At 44.1% G+C, this 19,657-nt stretch overlaps 1 protein-coding gene across 1 annotated transcript in view; it reads right to left on the reverse strand.

The window, feature by feature from the left end:
• LOC144752600 (guanylate cyclase 2G-like) overlaps positions 1 to 19,657 on the reverse strand; it is a 518,353-nt gene that overhangs the window by 319,197 nt on the left and 179,499 nt on the right. Inside the window, exon 6 of the mRNA XM_078640483.1 lies at positions 7,185 to 7,326. Within this exon, the coding sequence (XP_078496609.1) occupies positions 7,185 to 7,326 (142 nt within the window). The remainder of the gene's footprint in view (positions 1 to 7,184; positions 7,327 to 19,657) is intronic.

Raw genomic sequence — 19,657 nt, forward strand, 5'->3', positions numbered from 1 at the left:
AGGTGACTGAAGATACAGAGTACTGCGGAGCACTCTGTCCGAAATTGACCATAGACTAAGGTTTTACTAAACCTTAAAGTGCTGACGGAGCACTTTGCTGGGAGTTCGCTGACCCAATCGGGGTCTTGATCGATAGCTGCAGAGAGGGTGGAGCGCAGGCGTTGCTTCCGAACTGCGGGTGCTGGTCCTGTCCTGAGGGTCCTGTCCGAGAGGTCCTGTCCTGATTCCTAATCTGAGGGTTTCCTGTCCTGTCCTGGGTGTCCATTCTGCACCTGCTGTCCTTTGAGGGGTATCCTTCCTTGAGGGTTTCCTGTCCTTAACTGACCCGTGGCCAGGGTTTGGTTTTCACACCAGTCTAGGTAAATATCACTCTGAATCTCCTGAAACTGCACCTTTCTATGTTTCTGTCTTTTGCTTTAATAAAGACATACCTTTGCATATGTTAATTTTCCATGCTTTTTCTGCAACCATTAAATCATAAAGTCATTTGCATTTGTTCCATAACGTGTTCCTATGTTATCCTATCTGTTAGAAATTATATTTTGCATTGCAGTTTGTCATTTCCTGATATGGTCTAGAACCTCCTTACTTAAACTGTCTAAAGAACTTTTGCCTTAAAGCATAGCGTGTCTCTCTTCATAGACTCCCCTATAGTTATATAAATGTTCCGAACTCCTGTCTTATTCCCTTGAAATAAATTCTAGAATACTAGTCCTAATCAAAGCCTAGCCCATCTTTAGTGATTCATCTTAAACGTTCTAATTCCTGATCCTTCATTTAAGTGTGTCCTGATTCCATTAGTCTATAAATGGTTACACTGACTTATTTGCTATTCAGCTATGTACTTTCTGTTCTTCTGATTGTCGATTGCTTATTTACTGTGAATTTGATGATTTCTGAATTTTACTAAATTAGATAAAGACTTTAAAACTTCCAGTTGTCCGTGGTCATTTACAAAAGGTATTGAATATTATTTGTTGGGTTTGTATTTTGCTGCCTTTCCTTTTACAGCTAGCTCCCTGATCCATGGTGGTCATAGGTACCCGTGTCGGTGGATGGTAAGTCGGGTACGCTGAAGAATAACGAAGGGAACTCACAAATACCTGATAGCAGAGCGTGAGGTCATCTCATCAATGTATATGGTGATTTGAAATATATGGGCCCGAAGCCAGAAGTGGCGAAATTATTGGTCGGGTGACCCGCGCGCTCTATCAATACTTTGGGGGAAATACTGAAATATGTCAATTTTTCGAGAAATGGACTGCTCAACAGGATATAGCTGAACCCATCAAATATTGTTCATTTGGCAGAGGAGTTCTGTTTGATCAGCACTGCTGCAGGTAGGCATACCTAAATATCAACGTCAATTCTACTGGGCATTGCACATCAATTTCAACACCGTGGTTTTCTTAATAAATGATTCACCCTAAGTGCAACAAACATTAAGAATATTAAGTGGGCATGAACATATCTGGATTTCAATAGTGGAAGAATTTGGGATATTGTAAAAAAATTGTAATCTTCATACCAATTTTTTTTATTGCACGACGAGTTTACGAGTGTGGCGAGAAGGGTTACCCCGTCACTAATGTGAGGGATATCCTCTCCGACAAATTAAAATTCCATTATATCCTATGGAACTTGTAATTCAGCAGACGGGATATCCGTCACGTTTGACACGGAGTATCCCATCAGCCAAACTTGTAATCAGGCCATAAGACTGATTAATGAATACTCAAAATAAAATTATCAAAATTCATATTTTCCAGAAATTCTCCAATGTTATATTTATTCATGTGCATACAGAGACTTGAGGGAATCGTAGATAAAATAAATCCATAGTCAAATTAAGATAGGTAAGGAAATGAGAATAGAGATCTGAATGTGAATGTGTCAGGATATACATTGAACTCTCAGTGTATACGTTAATACTTACATTGGAGAATGGGAATGATGCAGTTACTATTTTTTAAAACCATTTTACTGGTTTTTCTTACTTTTTCAAGGTGCACTAAAAAAACAATGATCAGAGCATACATGTGTATCGAAGGCACAAAACCAATGATCACAGACACAAAATAACTCCTTTAAGACATAACAACCGACCTTATATCAGTCACAAACACTCCATATTTCGAAACAATATACTGTACACAGTAAACCTAACACTTATCAAGTGGTACATAAATAAAAATTGAGAAATAGGGGGAAAACGAGAGCCATAAGAGGGGGAATATCTCTCTTCTAAGACATATAACAGTTTCTCATCCAGTAGACCTCAATTTTTCTCAATTTTCTTAAGACATCTCCTGTCTTCATAAATAAATATATCAGCAACCAAGCACTTGTCCATATTTGAACCATACTCATCAGTGACTCAGTACAACCCCACAGCCTGGTATTGTTGTGGCATGCCACTATCAGGCCAGGTACCAAAACAATTTAGGATGTGTCCAGGGTGCCTCTTCTTTCCACATGCTCAGAAACATAGTCTTTGTCTTTTTCTTTAGTGAAAACTCTGTTATTAATGCTATGCACTTACCAACCTACCCCCAAAACAAATGTAATTTGGCGCATAGCTACATGATTTGAATAAAGTCCACCACTAGCTGGCATCCCTGGCACGACACGTAGGTCATTGTCTCGACTGCTAAATGTAAACATTTGCTTCCGAGTGTAGTAAACTCTCTGTAGGATATTAATTTTCACTTGTCTATTTCCGATACTTTTGGCCACTTCGAGGTCATGCTGCAAGTTTTCTTCCCTCTAAAGAACATCCAGTCCACTATGACCTTAGGCGACCCAGCATTCCCTGAGTATAACTGAGCAAAGCTGGCTACATTAAAGAAAGAGCCTGCCTAGTCAGTCCCCGAGAATATCATGTGGTCTACTGGGGATCCCCCTCACAATGGGGCACCACCAGTGCTGGCTCTAGAGTTGTGCAACTGCTGCAGTCGCACATGGTACTTACCTCGGGGGAGAGAGCGTAGTTAAGAAATAACTTATGGGTTAAAAGCACCAGACGCAGAGCCCCTTATGTGTCAGGCAGTTTTCAGGCAACAATAAACATATCGAGATAACTCTGGTGACTAATGTTCCTGCTAGAGAGAGATTGAGTTTTGTCTAGTCTGTGGCAGTTCTGACTCATCCTAAGTAGCGCAGATGGTTGATGTGCCTGCTGCAAAGAACATTAACAACGCAGATCACAGAAGTGTATTTTATGTGGATAGCTTAGTAGGTTACTGCTTTTGTCACAGAGATCTTTTTGTTATTAGTAGTTCATAAATTACGATCCTAATATAGCACAGTGACCTGCAAACTGCGATCAAAGAGCTGTGTGTAAGCTCCAAGATATAGGATATAAACTTTTCATTGTTTCTCCCTGTTTCACTATCCTAATGTTGCTAAAAAGGGTTCATTTGGGTAGAAATACATTCTTATTAGTAGAGCTAACCCCGTCGACAGTGGTACGTTTTAAATAAAGAGTTTGTGCTACTCCAGGCCACTCTTAAAATACACTGCCTATTAGCAGGGCTGCCATGTGATTCCTACACCTTGTAACCCTCATTGTCTTGTGTAACATTTCATATAGCTGATTTACACAAATATGACTCATTTTATCTGGTTAATGTGTGATGTGAAGTGCTTTGACACCCTACACTGGTATGAGTAATGATACAAAAAAGATTAAATATATGTGAGAGAGGGGCTATGGAGAGATGCGGGACACTGTTGGAGGGTGGTAGTGAGGGAATCCGTAGAGGAGGTCGGGTGGGGGGGCCCTCTAGAAGACTGCTGCACCTGGTGCCACCAGCACTATAGCCGGGTACCACTTGAGTATGTGTGATTGTGGCACCTCTGCATACATGGGCGTCGGCAAGAGGGCGCTTGCGATCACGCTCCCCCCTCCCCATCCTGGATTTTTCACTTACCCTTTCAAGAAAATTCAAGTTTGCATGTCTAATTACCTGTAACCTTCCGAGCAAGCCAGCTCGTTAGCTTCCTGTAAGTGGTGCACTGACACATCACATACTCACACAACGGCAGACTCACACACTCTCCTGTCATAAGACCATTACACACATTACCTCAGTACTGACATTATTGAAGAAGCCTAATTTAGACCCAAAGGAGCCCAGCAGCTATCGGCCGATCTCAAGGATTCCCTTCCCATCTAAGGTGCTAGAGAAGTTGCTTAATATCCAGCTTACTGAATTTATTATTAAAGAAAATCTGCTGGACCACACCCAATATGGCTTCATGGAGGGCCATGCGACTGAGACGGCGTTAGTCATGGCACCTGAGGAACTCAGGATAAACCTTGATGCAGGGGGAAGGCCGCCTTGATCTTGTTAGATCTTTCGGCGGCCTTCGACACCGTTAATCATGAGATTTTAGCCAGTAGATTGGCAGAGATGGGGATTAAGGATTCCTCACTGAAGCTTCTGTCGTCATATCTAGCAGACTGAACCTTTTCGGTGGAATTGCGAGATGCTGCCTCCAAACTATTCAAACTGCTGTGTGGGGTACCTCAGGGTCTTCACTTAGCCCCACCCTTTTTAATTTATATGTGGCGCCATTGGCTTTTATTTTTAGACAATGTGGGTTCTCCGCTATCTCTTACGCTGACTACACACAGGTGGTGGTGTCGGTCTCAAATGACCTGGAAGCAACAGCTGACTGTTTCAATCACTGCATGATGCAGGTAAATGAATGGATGCAGGCCAACTGTCTTAAACTAAACAGGGAAAAGACAGAAGTTATGCTGTTAGGCCCCAATCCTTCCTTTTGGTCGTTGAGATGGTGGCCTGATAGTCTGGGCAACTGTCCTATCCCAGTGTCTAAGGTTAAGAACTTGGGGTTTGGCTTTGATGACAAGCTTACAATCAGTGCTCAGATTAATAAACTAACTTCTACCTTTTGGCTTATTTTAAGAATGATTAGGAAAATTCGTCCTTACATCCCTCGCGAAGCACTGAAGACATTAGTCACAGCACTTGCTTTGTCAGACTAGACTATGGCAATGCTCTTTTTGTTGGGTTGCAAGCACAACTGTTGCTGAAACTGCAGAGACTACAGAATGTAGCAGCAAGATTGCTACTTGATATTCCCAGACATGAGCCGGTTGCCCATAGATTGGAAGGGTTACATTGGCTTCTAGTGGCCAAAAGGATCATTTTTAAATCGCAATGCCTGGCCATTAACCCGTTCGGTGCTGATGACGGCACCAGGCCGTCATGAGTTACGGTGGGCGTGTGCTGATGACGGCTGGGAGCCGTCATGACCACGCCCGCGATCGGAATGTGCCGCACAGGCGCAGAATTCCGGCCGCAGCCAGGGGGTTAAAGATTAAAAGGCATTGGCCCGCAGTTTTTGAAGACGCATCTGAAATGGTATATACCAGGTAGGAGTGTAAGATCTTCTCACTCCAAGCTGCTACAACACCTAAGTTTAAGCAGGTCCGTTGGGGAGGAAGAAGTTTCCTAGTGGGTACAATCAATATCTGAAACCTCCTCCCAAGCCCTATCAAGAGTAGCACATTGCTTATGTCAATCAGAAGAGCTTTGAAGACCTGGCTCTTCACAAATAGACTTGACGCGTAATGGGCATTATAACGATTTGGTCCTACTGTCCCTAGCGCCAAGATGCCTTCGGGCATTCATGCACTGTATAAATTATAAATCAAATCAAATATTTATATTGTCTCTCACACACATATTCATTCTCGCATGTATCGCCATCATACCAACACCAGGGGGCATATGTATGAAACAAATTTTTAGTCGCAAACGCTGCAAATCACAAAAAACAGCGTTTGCGACTAAAAATTCGCAAAACGAGATGAATGAGCAACATCGCATCGCAATATTAAGGAATCGCTAATTTAGCGATTTCTTAATTTTGTGTAAGCATTTAAGGAATCGCAAATTGCTATTCCTTAAATGCTATGTAACAAGCACCCAAGTTGTGCGATTTCTCCTTAAGAAATAGCAAATTACCACCAACTTCAAGTTGTTGGTAATTTGCGATTTCTTTCAAAAATGCACTTTTTGGCATTTTTCAAGGTGCCATGTGGCGCACATACAGGCCCTTAGGGCATGTATGTGCGCCATATGCGCACACATGCTCATTTCAGGGGTGCATCAGGGTGTCCTTATGACACCATTGCACCCTTGAAATTATTCTCAATTTGCGATTCTCAAATTGCGAACCGCAAATTGAGAATGACTTCCCATTCATTCCTATGGGCCTCCTGGCCCATAGGAGTGAATGGGACGGTAGTCCTTAATTGCGATTTCGCAATTTGCTAATCGCAATTAAGGAATACTAAGAATTCGCAAAAAAATTGTGAATTTTTCAATACATCCCATTTTGCAATTCTCAAATAGCGATTCTCAAAAAATCGCTATTTGAGAATCGCAAAATCAGATTATCATACATATGCCCCCAGATCACTAATACACACCATAACCATCAACAGGCGCGCCACGCCCATTACGCTCAAAGGGCTTCAGCCCCCTCCATAACCCCCCGCCGTGTGTGTTAGCCCAGCTGAGACAGCTTCCCGGACAAACGCACAGCCGCACCCAAGTACTTCACAGGTCCTTAAAAGACCATCTACTTGTCAATGAGGCTTTGTTGTGTTTTCACCCCTTCTTAGAGCCCCTGCATCTCCACGCTGCATATTGCTGGAGGAATCAGCCCCCCGACATGTTTAGTAGCCCCCTCCGAAATTTGGCTTTAGTTGCGCCACTAACCACCACATTGTACAGTCGCATCATAAAAGACAACACACACACACATGCACACGCATACTAACTGCAACACACACTAAACAGGAAAGCTGCTATTGCAATTACACTGTATAATGAGGGCGCGCGCACTGCTGCTTCCTGTGCTGTAATATAAAAAATATTTTCAATGTACAAGAGCCGAAAGTACGGCCATTCGTTTTCAGTACTTGTTGATAGTGTGAAGATAAAGTAGCGCGCATAGCAACTCTTCTACTTTGCTTCCGGCCAGAAGGTGCAGCTGCTAATTGGTGTAGCGGTAAAGCTCCCGCTTTCTGCGAAAGAACGTGCTCTCTGGTCTGCTGCCAGCCACATCTTACTTTGCTGTTTAGAGTCCCCTAAACGCCCCCCACCACCTAAACACACATACTTCCCCCGACCCCCGTGCACTACCTGAGGATCTTTCTGTAGCTGTCATACTGCAGGACAGGAAAAAACCTCGACGTGTTTCCAGTCCGCTCAGGCTGCAGGTCGTATACAGAATAATCCATGTATCTCTCTCCCAAGTCGTCAAAACTCACCAGCCCAGTAATTCCTGGAAAGAAAGACGTTTCATTAAGGTAGCGGAAAGGAGTCCACCATAAAAGCATGCACTGTGTATGCAATTTTTTTTGCATTTTCTTTTATCTCTGTCATGTCTGTTAACATGAGTTACATCACAGTTCCAAGAAAGATTAACAGTTCTTTTTTGGCCTACATGTTCCTGTGTTATATTTGTGCCCAGTTAGGCGTTTACTACAATTAGCACTCCTTCTCTGTTACTCCGAACACTTTCTGGCAGGTTTTTCCTATGCTAATTGCCCCCATTAACCAGTGCACAAATGGTTTCCCATCCCTTTATGTTATTCCATCTTCCTGTAAATAACTTTATAAGTATAGTTAAGACAGGTAGTTGTACTTTGAGAAGATTTACATACCCATTATAAACAAAACAAAAAACAATGTCTTTAAATGTACCCTATAGAGTAGCCTATTCCTTTGCAGAAGCAGAAAGTTTGAACTGCTGAAAACATTGTTGGCTTCTTTGGGGAAGGAAACAAGTTACTTACCTGTAACTACAGTTATCCAGTATTGGTATCCTTCATAGATTCACAAGCTTGAATCATTCCCCGTCACCGAGGCGGGAGTCCCACGGTAAATTACAAAAGTAGTGCCATAAGTAAATAATAGTAGTAGGCTAAAAGAAAAAAGCCTAAGGCCTAAATCTTAGTAGACTATTACATCGTTATAGTCAAAAGAACTGAAAATTAGCTCCAACCAATCAGCTACCAGCACCCTTTAGAACACTCTCAACAGAGGCAGTTCTCCTCAGATTTTCTTAGCACAAGTGGGAAGTGAGTATCCCAAATCATAGAGAATTTACTCGCCGGGGAGGAGGATGGGTGCATGTGAATCTATGAAAGATACCAATACTGGATAACTGTAGTTACAGGTAAGTAACTTGGTTTGTTATCCAGTATTAGGGTATCTTTCATAGATTCACATGCCTGAATCAGAGTAGCAAGTAGTATACCAAATATACTGTCGTTTGCGGATGGTGGGAGACAAGTGTTTATAAACTCCCAAGATGCATCCACAATGGTTGAGAACATTCTCCTTTTTTTTTTTTAAACCAAGCCTTTAAGAAATCAAAAGCTATGTTAAAAGACATTATCTATATGAGACATGAATACATAAACATTAAGATATGAATATATATGAATATTCTACAATTTTGCAGACATATAAATATGTATATTGCATGAATATTGAAAATAATAGAATAGCATATAAAGGAGAAAAAGGTACCTGAATCTGACCTTAATGAAAGAGATGGCGTAGGACAGTCTGTCCAACCGCTGCATCTTCTTTATGGGAAGATTGAAGACAGTAATGGCTCGTGAACGTGTGGACATTTTTCCATGTCGCAGCACGACAGATATTTTCCAGAGTCACTCCAGCAAACAATGCTGTAGAAGTTGATATAGTCCTCCTGGAGTGAGCTTTGGCTTTCCTCTGCAAAGGTTTGTTAGCCTCGTCATTGCAGAAATGAATCGCAGATGCCAGCCATCTGGTGATTGATGCCTTTGTTACTGCATTTCCAAGTGTTGCTTGACCATAGGCCACAAACAGTTGGTTGTGATGTCTGATGTCTTTAGTTTTCTGTAAGTAGAATTTTAAACAGCGCTTAAAATCCAGAGAGTGTAATGCTCGTTCAGCTGGAGTGGATGGATCCGGAAAGAATATTTTTAATCTTACCGGTTTGTTTAAGTGAAATTGTGTTGGTACCTTACAAATTAACCTGGTATTTGTTCAAAGGGTTACCTAGTCCCGAGTAAAATGTAAAAAGGGTTCCTTTATAGTGAAAGCTTAGATTTCACTAACCCTTCTTGCCGAGGTAAGAGCCAGTAAATGGGCAACCTTCGAAGTGAGGAATTTGAGATCAGCTTTATGGATCGGCTCAAATGGACGCTTCATTAACTGCGCTAGCACGGTGTTGAGTTCCCACTCTGGAGGGGGTGCTCGCACTGGAGGGAAGGCTCGGAAAAGTCCTTTCATAAATTGTTTGACAAGTGAAGACGAGCAGGGAGAAGGGAATGTTGAGCATTTCCAGAATCGGGAAAGAGCAGCAAGATGTACTTTGACCGATGAATAAGTAAGCCCAGACTTGGCTAGAGAAAGCAGATAAGGGAGAACTTGTTCTGCAGGAGCTTGAATTGGGTGAATATTATTCTCCTCACACCAACAGCAAAATCGCTTCCATTTGAGGAGATAAGTCTTGATCGTGCTTTGGGCACGAGATTTGGCCAAAATTTCACGACAGTCCTGTGAAATGTTGAGGTCCTTGAACTCTAAGAAATCAGGAGCCATGCGTGCAAGTGCAGTTACTGTGGGTCCAGATGAACCACTCGGCCTCAGTCCCTTGACAACATCGTAGGCGTCGGCAGTAGGCAAATGGGCTTGTCTTGAGACAATAGTAGAAGTCCCTGGAACCAATATTGTCTTGGCCAATGGGGTGCAATAAGAATTAGACAGCAACCTTCCAGCTTCATCTTGTACAGCACCTTCAGAATCAAAGGTATTGGGGGAAAAGCGTACGCACAAATCGCTGACCATCGCATGGACAGGGCATTCCCTCTCGATCCTTATTGAGGGAACCTGCTGGCATAATATTGGCATTTCTTGTTCTCTCTTGTTGCGAATAGATCCAGTGCTGGTTTGCCCCAAACTTGGAACACTGTGTTCGCATGTTGCTGTTCCAGCTTCCACTCGTCACAGTCCAACTGAGACTTGCTCAGCGTGTCCGCCAGGGTGTTGTGGAGACCCCTGGCATGTTTGGCTCTCAGGGCTATCTTGTGGAATGTGACCCATTCCCACAATTCCTGAGCCTCCTGCGAAAGCGTAGCTGATTTGGTTCCTCCTTGTTTGTTGATATAATACATGCTGATCTTATTGTTGGTCTGGACTAGCACAGAGGAACCCGCAATCCTCGGGAGGAATGCTTGGAAAGACAGAAAAATGGCGTGGACCTCCAGCCTGTTGATCTGCTGTTGTTTTTTTATTTGAGACCATCTTCCTTGAATCTGTATAGCCTGCAGATGACTTCCCCATCCTTCCATGGAGGCATCGTTCGTTAAAACAAAATCTGGAATGGTCTGTAGGAACGTGAGACCCTGGGTTAGATTCTCTGCGACCACCAAAGTAGAGAATGTATCATGCGCTGTGTGACCTTGATGGTATTGTCGAACGAACCCATGGCTTGTTGCCATTGAAGTTGCAGCTGTTCCTGAAGAGGTCTCATTTTGAGCCGTGACAAGGCTATGAGATGTATAGCTGAAGAGCACATCTTCAGGAGCGAAGCAAACATTCGGACTGAAACTGACCTCTTTGAAATTAACCTTGCCAATTTTTGAAGACGCAGCTGGCGGCCGTGTGACAAGAATGCTTTGCACTGGACCGTGACTAACCTTGCTTCGAGAAAAGACATGGCTTGGAGATGACGTAACTGTGATTTGCTCTCGTTGAGAGTCAGCCCCAGAGAAGAGAAGAGATGGATACATTCTGCTGTGGCAACCTTGGTTTTGTGTTCTGAAGGACCTTTGAGCAGCCAATTGTCTAGATAAGGGAATAATTGTATTCCTCAAGATCTCAGTGCTGCTGCCACTGGTGCCAAGCACTTCGTGAAGATTCTTGGTTCTGATTTCAGCCCAATCGGGAGCACTTTGAACTGATAATGAGCGCCAGCCACTTGAAAGCGAAAATATTTGCGATGTTTGGGGTGGATAGGTATGCGGAAATACGTGTCTTCCATATCCAGAAAAGCCATAACATTTCCTTTGTTTAAACCACTCAAAATCTCGTGAAGACGAGGGGGAGGGGGACCCCTTGGCAGAGTAGTAGGTGGCTGTTTGATGAATTCCAGGGTGTGGCCCTTTGTTGCTAGGTCTAGAACCCATTAGTCTGATGTAATTTCCTGCCACTTTTGAACAAAAGCTGAAATCTTCGTGCCCACTGGTAAGGAGGGTAAAATGGTTGGCGCCCTTTGGAGATCACTACTTCCTGTTAGTGTCTCGGCCATGATTCTGTGATCTTTCGACCACCCTGACGGGAGAAACTAGTCGTAAACTATTGACAGTATGATGTCTTGCTGTAAGGCTGTCTATACTGGGCTTGATACTGCCTATTCTGTTGGTTTTGGTATCCTCCTCTTGATGAATAACCACTTCCTCTCGCTCCTCTGAAAGATCCACGCCTGTATTTTAAAGTAGTGGCCTTAAGCCATCCCTGGCGTCCAAGCACTGCAGCCCCTGCTAGCTGACGGAAGTTGGTGTTCACGATGTCCAAGGCGCAAACTATAGTTTCCGATGCGGAACGTTCTCCTTCCAACAGAATCTTTCTTGCTTCCTGCCTTCGGCACAGGAATGAGGTCAATGAGACTCGCCATGTCTGACCACATTTGACGGTCATAATGGCCGATTATGGCTAGAGAATTTGCAGCTCTAATAGGGGCCGCTGCCATGATAGAGAACTTTTTGCCTATAAGGTCCAGACGACGTCCTTCCTTGTCAAGCGGTGTGGTGATAGGCGCTGCAGGATTTTTAGATCGCTGTTGGGCGGCCTGTGAAATTACTGAATCTGACCGAGGGTGGCCAATAAGACAGGATGGGCTGTTAGCAGGTGCACGGTATTTCTTTTCTATGCGTGGAAACACTGCTGGAATAGATGCAGGCGTCTTCATGATCTTAAACCCTTCAGATGTAGTCTATTATAGGTACCACTCTAGTGATCTTCCTGGACTCTGAAATCATGAAGGAAACATTCTGTCTGTTCCACTGTAACTGGCAGTTGCAATCTAGCTGCTGCCTGCTGCAATAAATTATGTACAGGATGCAGTCATAGGTGAGGCCATCGTAGACGATCTCATCATAGATTAGGCCGTCGTAGATGTGGTTATGTAGGCGAGGTTATCGCACACGAGGCAGTCGTCAGAGATGACCGTCATGAACAACCATCATAGATGAGGCAATCATAGGTGAGGCCATCCGTAGGTGAGTCAATCCTATGATGGCCATCCGTGGATGAGCGGTACAAAAGGGGGGGTGGTGATGGACGGAGCATCTGTATCAATCAAACACTCACACCCAGTCAAAAGATCTGGGTTTAATCCATCACCGTTCTTTAGCCCACTCTGCCACCCCAGTTCAGACATGGCTATATGCAAATCAGTCTGACCCTGTGCCTCATGGGAACAGCCCAGCCCGAACTGCCAAGCCATGTCTTCCCTGGACCGGAAACAAGCTTCCGAGGACCGGTTTCTGGCATTCCAGCCGTCTTCAGCCCGGCTTGCTTGAATACAGTGGCAAAGTGAGCAAGGGACTCACGTCTGAGCATACCCTGCCACACTTATGGCGGCCAAAAGCGGTACAAAAGGGGGTGGTGATGGACGGAGCATCTGAATCAATCAAACACTCACACCCAGTCAAAAGATCTGGGTTCAATCCATCACCGTTCTTTAGCCCACTCTGCCACCCCAGTTCAGACATGGCTATATGCAAATCAGTCTGACCCTGTGCCTCATGGGAACAGCCCAGCCCGAACTACCAAACCATGTTTTCCCTGGACCGGAAACAAGCTTCCGAGGACCGGTTTCTGGCATTCCAGCCGTCTTCAGCCCGGCTTGCTTGAATCCAGTGGCAAAGTGAGCAAGGGACTCACGTCTGAGCATACCCTGCCACACTTATGTGTGGATGAGGCCATTCGTGGATGAGGCCATTCGTAGATGGGGCCATTCATAGATGGGGCCATTCGTAGATGGGGCCATTCGTAGACGGGGTAGTTCGTAGATGGGGCCATTCGTTGATGAGGCCATTCGTAGATGAGGCCATTCGTAGATGAGGCCATACGTAGATGATGAGGCTGTCGTAGATAACAGTCATAGACAATACCATCATAGATGAGGCAATCGCAGGTGAGGCCACCCGTAGATGAGGCAATCATAGATGAGGCAATCCTATGATGGCCATCCGTGGATGAGGCCATTCTTGGATGAGGCCATTCGTAGATGAGGCCTTACGTAGATGAGGCCTCATTGATAAGGTTGTCATAGACAACCGTCGTAGATGACCATTGCGGATGAGGTTACCGTCGAGATGAGGCTGTCCTACGCAATGCTACTGTAATGAGGCCATAGGAGATGAGGCCATTCATGGGTGAGACCATCATAGACTATGCTGTTGTAAACGGACATCGTAGATGAGGCCATCGTCGACGACTGTCGTAGATGAGGCCGTCGTCGACAATCGTCGTAGATGAGGCCATCGTCAACGACCGTCGTAGATGAGGCCGTCGACGATGACTGGCATAGGAGGCCATCATAGACGAGGCCGTCGGAGATGAGGTCAATATTGATGAGGTAGTAATAGTAAGCATGGAGTTTTGTTATAGACTCCTTATTGTCAGGTTATGAGGATTTCCCTGATGTAGTGTCGTGGATGAAAAAGGAGTTGTAGACTCGGCCTATGAGGAAGTTTTTTCCAATTGCCTCTCTCTGTGAGAAGTGCCTTATCAAGACTCAAGGTAAGTCTTTTTTATGGCTTTTTTGAGCGCCCTCTACAGACTCCTGGCGCGACCTCTCCCTTTGACCTCTCCTATGAGATAAAGGAATCCTCGTTTTCCTCAGCATAAGTGACAGATTTAAGTCTCTGTATTCCCAATAATAGCCTGATCTCTAAGAACGTGAGAGTTTTTGAGGAAAAGGTTAGACATATTTCATAGTCTATTACCTTGTTTTCTGCCACTCTGCCAGATTACTGCCTTATTAGTGCCAGGGTAAGAGAAATGAAGTATAATCTTGGATGGTCCAAAAAGAAGTAATAGCTGAAGAAACTGAGCAGAGCTCAGAGAGACTCCCTTACACATTACGTGCTGTGAAAATCTGAGGAGAACTGCCTCTGTTGAGAGTGTTCTAAAGATTGCTGGTAGCTTATTGGTTGGAGCTTACTTTTCGTTCTTCTTACTATAATGATGTTGATAGGCTACTAAGATTTAGGCCTTAGGCTTTTTTCTTTTAGCCTACTACTATTATTTACTTATGGCACTACTTTTGCAATTTACCGTGGGATTCCCGCCTCAGCGACGGAGAATGATTCAGGCATGTGAATCTATGAAAGATACCCTAATACTGGATAACAATACTTTCTCCCTAGGTGTATGGTAGACTTTCCTCAAATATCATGATTTTCCCTGAATGCTCGAGCATGATAGAATACACACCATTTTAATTCAGGGAGAATCATTATATTTGAAGACCACCTCCCTTTTGGGGCTATCCTTTTGGATTGGTGCAGAATTGCGGGAATTTTGTAATCTGACATTTTTGGAAACTCATACATATTTTATCAAACCATCTTTTCTGGGACAGATGTAGAACCCGAAGTTCAGGAGAAATCCAGGAGACATACTTTTGCTTGGACAGCCCTGATTAAGTCGTGGGGTACGCCCCAATACGAAGAAGCACATGTTGGTTGGTTGGCTAAGAACAAAGAAGAGGCCAGTATGCCGTAAATAAAAGAGAACACATAAAACCACTGATGTCGTGAATACATATGTGATCACTATATCTTTGTATATTATAGTAGTGTGTGCTTGTGGTTTGAAAATTGATTCTTTCACACCCCAGTCAACCAACAGCTCCTTTTCTTACACTGATGATCGGCGGTGAGGATTTGGACGTGTGTTAATACTGTGCAATTCAGTCCTCTTATGTTACACTACCATCCAATATAAATAATTTAGGATCACTTTCAGACTTTTAAAATTCTCCCCAGTCTTCCGAATGGCTGTTTTTTCTTTTTTAACATTTACTTCAGTGGTACGTTGTCGTACCACGGAAGTGGAGAGGCTCAATGTGGACATACTGTGATATACTGTGGCCGATGGTTTCAAACCATCGGCCACAGTATATCAACAGCTCCTATTTCTCAACGGTTTTAACAGAAATTTTGCGCTTATATCGATTGTTCTGTATTATTGTTGTGATTGTATTATTTGTTTTCACTGTGTTGTTTTTCATTTAGTGCCTACCATCCATTACCTTGGTAATTACATCCTCCTTGATGTATAGGCAATGTTGTATATATTTATGTTTGAATTTTGCTCTTTTGATGTTTGAAAAAGAAACCTTTTAAAAAAAACTATCAATAAAAAGAATACTTTATATGTTTTAAATAGCAGGTTGTTATTTGCACTGACCTTGGGTTATCCCCCACAATATGCTAAATAAATTAATTTAATATTGTTTGAATTTTGCTGCCTAGGAAAGTTTTTCCCTTTGATGGGAGGGAGGAGTACACCTGGGACCTGAATAGGGCTGGGCCTTCCCTACACAATGCTGGCTCCGCCCCCTGTGGTGCGACTGATGTCCCTAGCCTGTCCTGTGAATTGAGAGAGGGTCTGAGCACAACAAAGTGCTCAAGAACCCGTAGTAACTGGTTCTCCCCCTGCCCTGCAGCCTAAGACAAAGGAAAAATGTGTATAAAAAGGGGCTTTGAACCCGTGTAAAATTGTTCTCACTTGTTCCTGACCTGAGAGGGGGCCTGCTGCTGCTGGGAACCAGGAGAAATGCCACTGGGGACTGCCTCCCTGCTGGAGGGCCCTGTGAGCTGGCCCCTGGGCCCAGCCTTTGCCCCCCCCTGCCTTCATTATTTTCCCTGGACTTTTACAATTGGGCGCCTGGGAAGCGCTGGTCTTCCCTCCCTAGAAATAGCATGGTGCGCCGCTAGAGCGGCGATCCCTTTTTAGGGATTCCCCGGCATGGGGATTCCCCCCCTGTCCTCGGATTATCGGCACGGGTGCCCACCCCGCTTATTGCCGTATTTCTTTTTATTAGTGTAGCCCTAGCGGGTTCCCACCCCGCCAGGAACTCTGTGCTGCGCACCTGCCCTAGCGGGTGCCCACCCCGCCAGGGATTTGGTTTTTGAGCCGGGAGCCTACCCCGGATTGCCGCCGTCAGCCACTTCCACGGGCCGCGCGCTGCCTGCGACGACCCTGAAGCAGTTGCGCGAAACAGGAAACGGACGGGAGCCCACCCCACGCTCCTGTGTGGCCATGGTTGGAAGTGCAGTCGGAGGACGGGAGCCCACCCCGTCTCCATCCGAAGCGACCAGAGGAAGCCGGCGTCTCTTCCCCCAGGGCTCACGAGAGCGAGGGAGAGCCCCGGAGTGCAGCTGGGGAGTGTGGAGGGAGAGCCCCGAGGAGCGGAAGCTCTCCTGCGGACCGGACGATGAGGAGCCCCTGCCATAGCAGCCGGTGAGTATGGGCTCCGTGTGGGGGAAGGGTTGGTGCCTGAGCGAGGCACCGTCGAAGTGTACTTCCCAAGCGGCCCCGAATGGCAGAGGGCCGCTCCCACAACAAGTGCCACATTGTGGTGTGTCAAGAGCCCGTGGCTTCAACATTGCCAGCAACATTTTAGTTAGAGCCTGAGAGGCTCCACCAGCGGGGGGCCATTGTTTGCCGAGTCCCCCGAGTGGGACTCCAACGTCCGGGGGCCATAGTTGGTTATTTAAGGAGCCAGGGTGCTCCTGGGGCACAGTTGATTTCGGGAGCCAGAATGCTCCATGGCCCTTATTTGTCTTCAGGGCCCCGTGTGGCTCCAACGTTGGACGCAATCTGTTCTGAGGGCCAGTGAGAGACCCTGCCCCTGTTGAGTGATTCCCAGCTGCCCAGCAAGTAGTGGGCAGCTGCACCGTTTAGGTTCTCCTTATTTTTAGGGGACATGTTCTTTGGGACTCTACAGCTGCCCAGCAAGTAGTGGGCAGCTGCCAAGTTTAGGCCCTAAACTCTTACCACTCTTCTTGTGGCTGCCTGCGCAGCCTGCCCTGACACTGTTGGACAAAGGGCGTTTGAGCCCCTGTGGAAGGCCAGTTGGCCTGGGGTCAGTATCCTATGTGATTTTGGCGCAAGGTGATTGCCTACTGTGTTTATGATGATAATTGCCTATTGTGGTTATGTTGGTAATTACATGGTTCTTGCTAATGTGATTTATGCGTAATGTGCAATGCCTTTATGCCTGTGATACCTCTAACTGTGTTTTCATGCTTAGGAGGTTGTTTTGCCTAGTATTCGCCTAGTGAGTTTATGTTTTCCTGCGTGATCTATGCCTAAGGTGATTAGGATTGCGTAGTGTGTACCTACCTTTTACCAGTGGTTACTGGTTGTGTCCTACAATTGTTATTTCATGCTACAAGTATTCTATGTTCTAAGTGCTATTTCTACTAAGTGCTGACAGTGGCCCACGTAGCCTTGTCCTGTGTATATAATCCTGTGATATTCTGTACCTATTGTATGTGTGTTTTCGCTTTATTTATATTTGTCAGCCATTGTAGGTGTATTTCTGCCTGTCATACTTCAGAGTTCTGGAACTCTGATTGCCAAGCATGAGATTGGAATGTATATGTTTGATTCAGTGGAACAGTTACTGTGTTGTCTGCTCTGAAGGTGGTACAAGCAGGCTGAGGTGTAACCTATTACTTGAATAAAGAACCTATATTCTACTTTTACCTTTTGGAGGATCTTTATAATGGCGACGAGGGTGGGATAGACTGCTAACTAGTCTTTTTGAAATCTGGAACCTTTGGATTTTCTTTCTATTGTGTCAACATTCTTCAAAGAATTTCTACATTGGAACTCCTCATTGTTGGGACAATAAGCCTAGAATTCTAAGTTTATAAAGGAGAAATTCTACTCACTTCAGCATCAACAATATTGATTCCATTCAGCGTGGGAATCATTCCATTTTGATCAGTGACAGGAACACTCTATTCTGTAAAGACACTTATGTTTCATTTTGCCTGCCTGTATTCACGGGGACAGGCTCATCTATATTATTCTGGTGATATTTTGTGTGTTTTAATCTAATTTCTTTTACAGGTTGTTGACAACATTCTCTTACTTTGATTCTGACTATTTTCACTGTGGCAAGCTCGTCTACTCAATAATAATTTTTTTACAGGCTTCACTATTAACAAAATGCAAAACGTTCCTCCTCCTCCTTTCTTTCTCATGAGTCCGGGTGAACCTAACATTCCCGGGAAACAATGGAAAAACGTATATGCTCACTATTCTCGCGTTTGTGGTGTGTCACTTAGCGCAGTAAGGAAAATGTCTCTTCTCCTTCATTGTCTAGGACCTGAGGGACAAGAGATTTTTCAACATCTACCAGATTTACCCACATCAGAAGCAGATAATTTAAATGACTATGAAGTTTGTTTAAAAAAGTTAGATTTACATTTTCTACCTAAAGTCTCCACTGTATTAGAAAGACATGACTTTGGGAATCGTATGCAAAGGCCTGGAGAAATGGTGGAAGAATATGTTACCACACTGAGGAAATTAGGTTCCACGTGTAATTTTGGAGCTAATTATGGGGAGAGACTTAGAGATCAATTTATGCTGGGTTGTATATAATAGAAAAAGCAAAGGAGTCTTGTTGGGATAAAGATAACCCTTCTTTGTCTGAAGTAATTACCATTGCTAAATCATGCGAACACACCAAGGCATGTGTCGCAGAACTTAAGAAAGGAAATGGTGAGGGACACAAAGAAGATAAAGTAGATAGAGTTTATGATTCAAAGAACAAACCTAACTATTTTATGAACACTCACCAAAACAAACATGACTCAAACAAATCATTATCCAATAAGAGTAATTCCAACAAAAATGTCCCTTACATAGAAACATTTCAAGTTACATGCTATAGATGTGGGGAACATGGTCATGTAGCCAATTTTAAAGGGTGCATTGGATGGAAAGCAACATGCATTAAATGTAAAAAAAAAAGGGTCATATAACTAAATGTTGTCGCTCCTAGTATAAGCAAAAAAAGTACATGATATTGTTTACACTGAAGATTGTGATGTGGAAGAGATTATACTCAGAACTTCTGATGGTGAGAAAAGTGGTCCTTTTGAGACCGTTCACATTAATGAGACTCCTGTACGAATGTTATTTGACTCCAGGGAAAAAATTACTCCTATTCCCCAAGAAATTTTCGATCAACACTTAAAGGGTTTTGTAATTTTAAACGAACCAGACATCAAAGCCAAAGGTTATGGATGAGAACCTATTAAACTCTCTGGCTATTTCAATGGTGTCATTAGGTTCAAAGATCGTAGTACCTCTGGGAAAATGTATATTTCTGGAAGGGGTGATTCTTTAGTTAGTTGGCTTCACCAAAGAGATCTTTGAACTATCCTGGATCCTCGTGAAACACCATCGGTTTTATTGAAAACGTATCCCAGTAATGTTCCACAACTTCCGTTGGGTCAAGTTAATTTGTGTAATACTGGTATTTCATTTGAAAAGAAATTCCCGCTAGTTTTTAATGAACG

This window comes from Lissotriton helveticus, chromosome 5_1 (genome assembly GCF_964261635.1).
Source record: "Lissotriton helveticus chromosome 5_1, aLisHel1.1, whole genome shotgun sequence".
Classification (NCBI taxonomy): domain Eukaryota; kingdom Metazoa; phylum Chordata; class Amphibia; order Caudata; family Salamandridae; genus Lissotriton; species Lissotriton helveticus.